Consider the following 10,403-nt stretch of genomic DNA (forward strand, 5'->3'; position numbering starts at 1 on the left):
GGGGCCAGGCAGCCACAGCTGGATTCTGAATCCCACGAAGGTAACCTGAAGGGTGTGTCATGGGACGCCCAAAGGTCGTAAGCCAGCAGGCAAGGAGCCCCGTGAGCTCTCGGCTCGCTGCCTGGTTATCTATCACACGCGCCACCGTGAAACCCACCCCACAACCGCCTGCCACGTGCTCGCAAGGGAGCCTGCGTGGCGTGTTTCTGTAGCTGTCTTTAATGAGAACGGAATCTCTTTGAAATTATCTTAAAAGCACCGATCTTGCTACCGGAGCAAACACGTCCTTCCTCCAGCCTCAGGGCCCAGGATACTGGACACGAACCATCAGCAGTTTCGGCATCTGAGAACCACCCAGCCCAGCCGGCGTGTCCAGCACCAAGCACACGTCATCTGTCCCCTGCACGGGGCCACTGCCCTTCATCAAAGACAACACCCAACTCAGTCACTGCAAAAGCATCTCGATCGTTTTGACCACGAACACCCTGGAAACGTGCCAACAAAAGCCACCATGCTTACTTTACTGAGAAACAAACTACACGGTTGCGGGGCCTCGGCCGCTGGTTTAACTATGGAGACTGACGCCCCAGCCCGCCTGCAGGGGGTCCCCCTGAGCCGGGGCGACGGGCTCCCGCCTGCATACCAGCGGCGTGGGCCGCCCCTGCTTGCCAGCGCCCACCTGTGTGGGCTGCGTGAGGCTGATGACAGGGGGCTGGAGGGCGCTGGTCACGCTGGCCGCCGTCTTCCCGGCCGTGCGCTGGACCGAGCTGCTCAGCACCACGGCCGTGAGCGCAGTGGTGGCCTGCGAGGCGGGCGGCTGCTGCTGCTGGCTCTGCTGGATGAAGGCTGCCGAGTCGGGGGTCAGCTGTCTCAAGGCGGGCAAGCTCCTCTGGGCAGAAACAGACACGGGGTCGGGCGGGCGGCCCGGCTGCGCGTTCCCTTCCCCCAAACCCCGAAGGAGCCCGTCCGAGAAAGGTTCTCAGGCCAAAGAGCGTAGGTTTCAGATCTTGAGGAGGTGCCTCTGATATCAGGTATCAATGTGTGTGTGTGTGTGTGTGTCTCTCTCTCTCTCTCTCTCTCTCTCTCTCACACACACACACACGTGCATCACCAAGATTATTCTCGGTAAAAAAAGGAGCATTTCTAAAATGCCCTTAAGAACGCCACAGCATCAGAGACTGTCTGATGGGGGCTGCCGATGCCGCTGAAGCCCTGGGTGCTCCCCGGGTGAGTGCCCCGTCAGCTGTCACGCCACGGGCCACCCGGGGGTTGCCCTGTGCTTACGGGCAATGGCCGCAGCACCCGGGGTCTCAAAACCCCCAGAAAAGCCTCTGAAGAGGACACCGGGACATTCCTCACAGGGCGCTTTGACCTTTCAAACACAGCGGCAACAACTGTAAACCGCACTCCTGCCTCCGGACACCCGAGCCGGTCAACGGGCCTCACACTCACCTTCAGGAAAGGCACGAGGTACGGTTGAGGTGAAGAATTAAGCTCTCGGTACAACCTGCTAGTGAAGTCTTCGGCTTCGATTTTTCCATCCTGAAAAATAAAATACGCACTGAGATGCCCGTGAGAGGGAGTGCACGCGCCCCTTTGCTCGGCGACGCCCTGCTCTCGTGGCCCACGGTCCGCTGTGTCCCAGCCCGTGCTGGGGCTGGACGGAGGCGTCAGGAGGTCGGCGTGCTGCGTGTCCTGGCCGACGGGCGTGCTCGGGGGCAGCTGGGGGCTCGCCCGGCCCTTCCTGAGCCCGCTGGTGGTGGCGTCTGCGCCTGGGCTCCCCCTTGTTCCCTTCACCCAGCTGCCACCCAACGCTCCCCAAGCATCCCGCGCCCCCGGCATTTCTTCAGGCGCCGGACCAGCCTCGCAGCGGCCTCACTGGCAACGCCAAGGCTGCAGGCGGAGGGTGCGCAGGGGCACTTTACTCAAGCGACAGCTCCGGGAGGCGGCCGCGCACAGGGAGGCCCCGGCGACACGGCGCGCGCCACGCACCAGCAGGTGCTGCACCAGCTCCTTCACGTTGGCCGCCGTCTCCGTGGACTGCTTCCCGGACGACGCCAGCTTTATCAACGTAGACAGGAAGTTTTTACATTTCTTCACGTTCTCCATAGTTTCCTGCGTTCGAAAGATACGGACGGAAAGTCTTAGAAAGCACACCTTCGTCACCGCTTGTGCTTCAACTAAGACGTGAAGGCAAGAAGCGCATTTCTCCCCTAAACTTGAGAAAATGCAGTAACTGCCACGGCCTGCTGATGGGGTGCAGACCAGAGCGTGCGCCCCGCAGCCCGCCGTCCCCCCTTCAGGACGGAAGCGGAAGAAACAGCCAGAACGTGAACGAGGTGAATCGCGGAGTGTTCACGGTGACGCCGGTGGTCGTAAAGACAACCTGACGCCTGTCCGGACGCACAACGGGAGTCACGCTGTGACGCCGCTGCTGGGGACGCGCGATGCTCACAGAGGAGCAGGGAAAAGCGTCCAGCGCGACCCCACCGACTCAGACAGCCGCACGCAGACCAACGCTACGGGAAGGCAAGTCACGACGGGCCACCGTGCTACTGTGCCCCAGCTCTGCCCAGTCCACGCGCGTCTCCCAGCGCCCCTGGCTGTGCCTGCCACCGCAGGTCCTCTGTGGCCCGAAAGCCCCGTGCAGGAGAAGGGGGCCCTTCCTGATACCCCTGAGGCCTCTGCTCTCAGACCCCGTGCCGGGGAGCCACGCACACCCCGAGGCACTCGCGTGTCCGGGCTGTGGCTGGCGCTCTAAGCTGCACGAACGGGCCGTGGGGCCCCAGCCAGCCCCGGAACCTTGAGAGGCAAGACGGGTGACGCCGTGGGCCAGACGTGGCCCACTGCCTGTGGCAGGCCCGAGGGGCGCGGCGCGGCGGCACTCACCGTGGCAGCTGTGGAGGTGGTGGTGGCCCCTGGGACCGATCGCTGAGGTGTCCCGGTCTGCACAGCCGTCGCCGTCCCAAGCGACGTCGTCTGGGCGGTGCCACCCAGAACGAGCTGCGGCTACAAGAACCCAAAGCAGGAGGTGAACAGAGGCTACGGGGAGGCGGCCTCCGCGTCCGGTGGGCCCCCTGGGGACCCTCGGGACCCGTGACAGACCGCACCCCCGCGCTGCAGTCCCGTACACCTGAGGGACAGGGCTTCGTGCCTGCGTCAGAAACTGACAGGTTACGCCGACCGCTGGCAAGACACCGGCTGTCGCTAGTCCCCGAAAGTTACGTGGTGGCCGGCTCAGGCCACCTGCCACACGCACCTGGCCCATCAGCGACGACAGCTGGTCTGAAGAGAGCCCGGTGACGGAGGCCGGGACGTCCCACACTGTCAGCCCCAGTGCGGGGTGGTGCGGGGTGACAGGGGAGGGGCCCACGCCCTCGGCCCCCAGACCCTCCCTTCCTTCTCATCCGGACACGTCAGGGAAGGGGGTTCGGAGCGATAGGAGGGCTGAGAGAGCTCCCCGCTGAACAGATGGCCACCAGACCTCAGGCATGGGGGCCCAGCCTGCCCCCCTGTCCGGCCACCGACACTTCCGCTCCACACCTGCTGGTTTTTCTCAGCGGGTCCTTTTCCAATGGACAGACCCTGCCGTCAACCCATTTTACGACTTCGCAAAGTAGGGGCAGTGCAACCCGTGTGTGACGGGCGGGGACCCCTGCTGTCAGGGGCGCTGGCACACTGTAACCAGTGGCAGCTGCAACTTCTACTGACCCCTCCAGACTCGGAGGTGCCCTAGTGACCCCAGCATCAGGGGCCTGTGAGCTGGAGGCGGTGATGGCGTTTCCTTCAGTCTGGGGCTTCCACTCGTAACACTGGGCACGTGCTACTTATAACTAGAAAATGGCAAACAAAGCCACGAAGGAAAAAACCAGAGGAGGAGAAACCATGCCGCCGTGTCTGGGCAGCGAGGGGAGCGGCAGGGAGCCGTCCGGGGGCCCCGCGTGTCCGGGAGTCCCCCTTACATGGGATTGGCTCCCACAATCTGTCCTGCGGCCAACGAGCTCAAACTGCACCCGCGGAGCCGAGACGGCCCTCGTCTTCCACTAACCGGACACGGGCCTGAGTGCGCCTCACCACACTGTCAGAGGACACCTTCCAGACCCTCAACTCGGGGCGCGCCCCGCCACGCCTAGCGGACTCTGCTCGGCTCCCTCCCTGGGCTGAACCGCTCTTGCCCCGGCTCTAAACAGCACCGTCGCCCACTGCAGACGCCAAAGGAGCATGCGGGCGAGGTCCGGCGGGGGCAGAGCCAGTGCTGGGCAGCGCCAGGCGCTCCAGCCCCTGGCTGCCCACACTGCCCGTGGTCCGCCATTCGCAGAGCTGTGGTGGGCATCACGCGAGATCGGCCATGCGCCGAGGCACGGCCCCGGCCCGCCCAGGTGCCCGATGAAACACGACACACCCTGTGAAACCCGCGCTTCCAGTGGGCACCGACACACACCTCCACCACGGGGACAGCGCCCCGGCTGCCCAGAGCAGGCTGCGCGCCTGGCAGGGGTCCCCTCTGCCATGCAAGGGGCCAGCAGAGCCGGGACACGGGCCTCCTCCAGGCTTCACAGACCAGAGGCGGAGTCGGCTGAGCATCAAACCCGCCGAGAGAGAGGTCAGTTCAGCCCCTACTCCAGAACACGGCGCGTCCACGGCTTCCACACGGGTCAAAAAACCACCACTGACAGCAGGCTGACCCGCCAGGGGTCACTGCCGGAGTGTGCCAGCGCCCCTGACAGCAGGGGTCACCGCCAGGAGGCCGCACTGGCTGAGATGGACAGTTCTGGAAGCCATGAATCACTGATGCCTCACCGGTAAGAGGTGTGTGGGGGTCACACACGAGTACGCACCACCAGGACCGGGGACTGCTGCCCACACGAGGGCCACTGTCACCACCCGTCAAGTCGCGTGCGATAGGCACACACACGCCCGACGCCCCGACACGTGCGCCCGCCTCTGCGCCAAGGACACACACCTGCACTCCAGGCGAGCGCTGTAACGCCGTGGTGGGCTGTACCGTCGTCTGGGCCTGGGACACTTGCTTGATGATGGTTGTTGGGGTCACCTGCCGTGCAATAAGAGGGGTCCCGGGTGCCTGGAAAACAAATAAGCGTCATCTAAAAAGAGCGACAAGTGACAGTAATTCTGGTCGTTGGGGTCACCTGCCGTGCAATAAGAGGGGTCCCAGGTGCCCGGAAAACAAGTTAGCGTCATCTAAAAGGAGCGACAAGTGACAGTAATTCCCCGCGGGCCAGCACACCTCAAAATCAATCCTTACTCCAGAGCGACATACTCGAGTGCGTCTACAGGTGGACTCACAGTTCTGGATAAAGCCACCCTAATTCTACACCTTTCTTACCAAAGCAAAGAATCTTCACACGGCACAACAAAACACCATCGGCTCCTACGGCGAGCCTGCACCTGGGAAATCGGTCCCTGTGTGGACTTGTCACTTTGTTCACAAGCACTAAAAAAGTGACAAAGGCACTGAGAAGCATGTGTCCCCTGGTCTAAAGACCGGTCCCAGTGGTGAAGAGTGTAAAACAGACGGTCCCGGTAGCCGGCAGACACCTAGGTCCAAAGGAAGGACAGCTCAAGTCCTGAGCAAGGTGTCCCCGAAGCTGGTGTGAAGGGTGGCCGACGGCAAAATGCCGACGCTCAGACAGTGACACGCAAAGCCGCCGATGCCTCACGCCTGCTCCGCACGTGACGGGACGAGGCAGGCCCTGGACGCTTCTGAGCTGTTTCAGACAGCACGGAAAGGGGGCGCTCCGCAAGCCCCCTGCAGTGCCGGGGCACCGCCACCGAGGGACGCAGCTGAACTCGCGGGGGAAAGGAAGTAGGCTTCCAAAGCTTTCTAGTCCCTCTCCCCCTGAGCTCTGACCAGCCACGGAGCTCAGAGCAGCAGAGTGACAGCGGCAGACGGAGTGGAAACGGAGAACGTGCCGGCACGTGGCCACAGCAGAATGAGGACACGGACGAGGGACACCGCCTGCTGCGGAGGGGCCGGTCCCCGCACGCTGCTTCACCAGCAGGATGGTCCTGCCGCCGCCGCCTCCGGGCCCGGGCGGCAACCGCTTACGGCATGAGCGCCCGCGTGGGCGAGGGGGGGCCCTCTGTACGGTTCACACGGCCCCCGTGCGCCTCCCTGACGCTGATGCTTCCTCCACGTCACCCCACTACTCTCGGCCCTCGTGAGAGCCCGGGACAGGAGCACGGGCAGAATCCCCACTTTGCAGAAGGAAACTGAGGCACAGGAAGGCGAGGTCACGGGAGAGCAGGGCGGGGGCCAGGGCGGGTGTCGCGCACTTGGACTCGGAGCTGGCTCCTCCGAGCGGGGCCGGCCTTGCCACAGCGTCAGCCACCCCCGCGGGGACAGGGCGGGGCGCACTCACCTGCACGGCCGAGATCTGGACAGGAGGGGCACTGCTGGGGGCTGCAGGGCGGGGCGCCATGGCGGTCTGAGGCTGGGCCTGCGCGTGGGCCTGCGCCTGCATCTGGGCCAGCGCCTGCTGAGGGATCATTAACAACTGCCCATTCTCGCTGCGCACGAGGACCATACCTAGGGGACAAAGGACACCCGGCATCAGAAAGCACCGGCTCTATCGGGGGCCTGCCGGCTCGGAGAAGGAGGAGGAGAGGTAAATGGAGTCGCCGGACTCCCAACGCACCTGCCCCTCAGACGGCCCACGGGACAGGGACAGGAACGTGGGCTCCTCCCGGGATTCAAGGAGCGGTCGCACCTCCTTCACGAGCCAGGCAGCAAAGCTCCCGCTGGCCACGCCGCCTGCCACCAGCCCCCTCGACGAGGACTCCCGCACACACGCTGTGGCTCACACCGCGGCTGCCCCCCGGCCTGGAGCCTCAGACCCCAGCCCTGCCTGGAGCAAGTCCGCCACCCCTGTCCCTTGTGCACACAGCTGGCCAGGACCTGAGAGCCAGCAGTCCCCACGGCCACACCAGGGGCTCCTCCGTCTGTCGTCCTGCACAGCCCCGAGCACAGCTCCCTTCCAAAAAGTCCGCTCAAGGGCGCCCGGGCACCTCTCCCCTCTCTCCCACTGTGCCCACAGCTGACCCGGGACACCCCCAGACGCCGACAGGGAGAGCCACTCGAATGCGCGATGCTCCAGCTCAGTCACTGGAGAGCAAATCCGTCGGTCGGTTTGGCACTAATTTTAGCTTCAGAGCCCGGCCACCCATCACAGCACGGGCCCCTCAGCAGCAGTGGCTCAGCCGTCCAGCTCCATGTTTAACTTTCCACAACGGAGTCAGCGACGGAGCCTTCCTCCCGTGAGGCCTCGGCAGCCGCCCGGCACCCACGCCACACCCACACCAGCCAGGCCCGTGTCCTCCTGGCAGGGGGACCTCGGAGGGGTACGCTTGGGAAAGGAAAAGCCAGGCCGGGGACCTCCATTAGCCGTCGCGTCCCCAACCCGTGCAGGACTCTGAGGTCCCTCTGAAGCTGCTGGGTCCCGGCTCTGGTGACAGCCACCACGACACCAAGAAACAACAGGCCCCTGGAACCACATGTGCCCATGAAGAGAGCTGCCCTCTACAATGGCCCTTTGAAAATAAACCACTCGGAAACTAAAAACAAACAAACAAACAAACAAACAAACAAACAAAAAACAAAAACCAGGCTGCTGCGAATAACTCTGCCGAGGTCTCCACACCTGGGAGCTGCCGGCGCAGGCCAGAGGGAGGCCCAGAGTTGTCACCGAAACCGATGACGACACCGGATCAGAAGTGTACACGGCACCCAGGAGAGGCCTGGCGGGAAAGGGGACAGCCTGGGTGGCCACGCGGCCACCAGAGTTGGGGTGGGACATTGGGGCCCGCACGGCCACCACTCAGGCCCATGCTTGTGCTAGAGACTCCCCAAAAATGACTTGGTAAGCACCTCCGGATGCCGTCCTCACAAACCCGTTCATTCGTCACACTCATCTATCCACACGGGACCTTCTGCTCCTCCCTCTTACGAACTGTAGACACCAAGTCACTGCTGGCAGGATAAGGAGCCAAATGAGGCTTAGCAGTACCTGCGCGGCTTAGCACCCCAATGTCACACCTGTTACTATGACAGTCAACGTAAAAAACTCAAATAACAACCGCCTTAAGGATTAGAAAGTTGCGTCTACAAAAATTTAAAGGAATATCTAAATGACAAATATTCCCAAAATTGCAATGTGCTTAAAATGCTGATGAAACAAAAGCCCAAAGAGGCTGTGGTTGCAACAGAAGTCAGGGAAGGGACCAGAAGTCCTGCGAGAAGTGACCCTGGAAGCAGGGAGCTCCGCCTCTCAGGACTGAAAGCATCTCCGAGTGGGTCCGTAAGTGGCTAAGCAAGAGACAGCGCAGATGCCTGGGAGCCAGGAGATGGCAGAAGGCTCCAGAAGCCGGGGCTCTAACCTGACCTTGACCCACCTGGCTCCGTGTGTCTGCACCAGTGCCACAGCTGTACTGGAGCTGGGGGGGCTGCTTCCCTGGTAACCCTGTATCACAGTCACCCATTCCAAAATGAAAACTGAGGCACACGCGTGACAGCCCAGGCAGCATCAGAACACCATGTTTTAATGACATTATCACAGCTCCAGATCTTGTAAACTCTGGTTATAATCACTCATTTCAAACAGATACATAAACCACACAGTATCTATTCATGCAAAGGCAAAGAAACGTGACTTTGTTTCAAAATGTAACTTAAGTCCTCAATAAAAGGTCATAGAAAGCAACCACCTGCACTGACAGGCAGCACCCTGCATGGGGAGGTCCGTCCTGACGGGGTCAGAGAATGTGCCGTGCAGGGGCGGTCCACCGCCGCCTCGCAGACAGGGCCACCGACACCAGCAGGCGCGCGATTTCACAGTGACCGGGAGGAGGGCTGTGTACCGCGGGGCCACGTTCCTCCGACGCTCACGTCAGGGAAGGAGGTCGAACGTGACACAGTAAACCACCCGCATTTCAGAAAACCTGCAGATTGATCTTCCCGCCCATGTGGTCAATTCCAGGCCAACAGGTCGATTCCCAAAGGCAGGGAACAGGTGAGGTCAAGACCCACAGACCGGGCCACCCTCCCTGCACCCCCAGCACTGGAGGCCCCTGCTGCTCCCTCTGCCTTCGTCACCTCCCTGCTCCTCCTCCCTCGGGCCACCTAAAACCAAAGCAGCGACCTGCTCCAGCAAGAGGAAGCCCCCAGGGCAAGCGGACGGGAGACAGACGACGACAGGTTTAATAACATTCGCTTCCGCCTTAGTGTAGATAGATATAAGCGTTCGCGACAGAAACCTGGGAAACGCAGAGACACACAGCAAGGTGGAAACCCGCTGGCGCCAGCCCCTCCGCTCTGAGCCACGGGCGCGACTATGACATCCGTGCTCACCAACTGTGGAGAAAACCGAGGTCGTTTCATTGTTCGGTTTTGTATTTTCTTACATCATAAGCATTCTCACATTAGGACACGTTCTTCTAAAACATACTTTTCAGTGGCTACACAATATTTCCTTCAAACTGGATTTGCAATTTCCTTATTGGTGGAGACTCGGGCTAGTTCTGGTCTGCATCCTGAAAGCTCAGGCTTTAAAATGACAACACGCAGCATGACATCCACCACCAGCAGTGTGAAAGGCCATAGTGACTGAGCCTCACGTGCTCCTACGTACAACGGGACCCTGACACTCTGCCTGTTTGGGATGCCAGGGCACCCCATAAGGGCGAGAAGTGGCACACGCCATGGGCAGCTCAAGGCCTCCCCAGGGGACCGGACTACACCCCGAGCTCAGCCATCAGCTCCTAAGACTGAATGAGCCGCCCCGGCCCATGCCCCGGAGTTCAAGATAAATGCCAGTGTCCTCACCCAGGCACCGCTTCTGAACCCTCCCACACCCACAGTTTTGCTGTGTCCGTGACAGACACGCGGGGCGGCCACGGCCGCGCTGCCCATAACCAGGCGTTCCCGGACTTGCCCGGGACCCCACCCGTGAGACAGCGCTGCTGGGGCGCGCGCCTCGGCACAGGCTCTGGGGGTCGGGGCTGCGAGCTGTGGCCATACCTGTCACAGCCCTCTGCACAACCCTTTCTCACGCCCTGGGCCTGGGAGGGCGTGTCGCCCAGCAAAGTGGCCAGGCCGCGATGACCGGACCAGGGACCAGAGCCCTGCCCTCACCCCCACCCCCACGAGGGTCCCTAGCGCCGCCACCCATCAGACAGCGACGAGTCTGCAAAACCGACAGAAAGGCAACTAAGCACGTGCGAAGGGGGGCTCCCCCCGCGCCCCCGCTGACACCCGGATGGCGACCGGAGCAGGGCGGCGCGAGGCGCGATCTGAAATGCCACAGACAGCTCCCCCCGAGGCCACCCGCACGCGTCCTAGCTGCGCGACCCGTCCCCACAGCAGGCAAGAAAGCCTGGCGGAGCCG

The 10,403-nt window shown here is 62.3% G+C and overlaps 1 protein-coding gene across 1 annotated transcript in view; it reads right to left on the reverse strand.

Moving 5' to 3' along the window:
* TAF4 (TATA-box binding protein associated factor 4) overlaps positions 1-6,575 on the reverse strand; it is a 26,443-nt gene extending 19,868 nt beyond the window's left edge. Inside the window, exons 1-6 of the mRNA XM_011382984.2 lie at positions 6,384-6,575; positions 4,964-5,083; positions 2,890-3,009; positions 1,993-2,115; positions 1,453-1,542; positions 644-889 (exon numbers count right to left, since the gene is read on the reverse strand). Of these exons, the coding sequence (XP_011381286.2) occupies positions 644-889; positions 1,453-1,542; positions 1,993-2,115; positions 2,890-3,009; positions 4,964-5,083; positions 6,384-6,575 (891 nt within the window). The remainder of the gene's footprint in view (positions 1-643; positions 890-1,452; positions 1,543-1,992; positions 2,116-2,889; positions 3,010-4,963; positions 5,084-6,383) is intronic.
* Positions 6,576-10,403: the final 3,828 nt, after the last annotated feature.

The sequence above is a fragment of the Pteropus vampyrus genome, unplaced genomic scaffold, assembly GCF_000151845.1.
Source record: "Pteropus vampyrus isolate Shadow unplaced genomic scaffold, Pvam_2.0 Scaffold500, whole genome shotgun sequence".
NCBI lineage: Eukaryota > Metazoa > Chordata > Mammalia > Chiroptera > Pteropodidae > Pteropus > Pteropus vampyrus.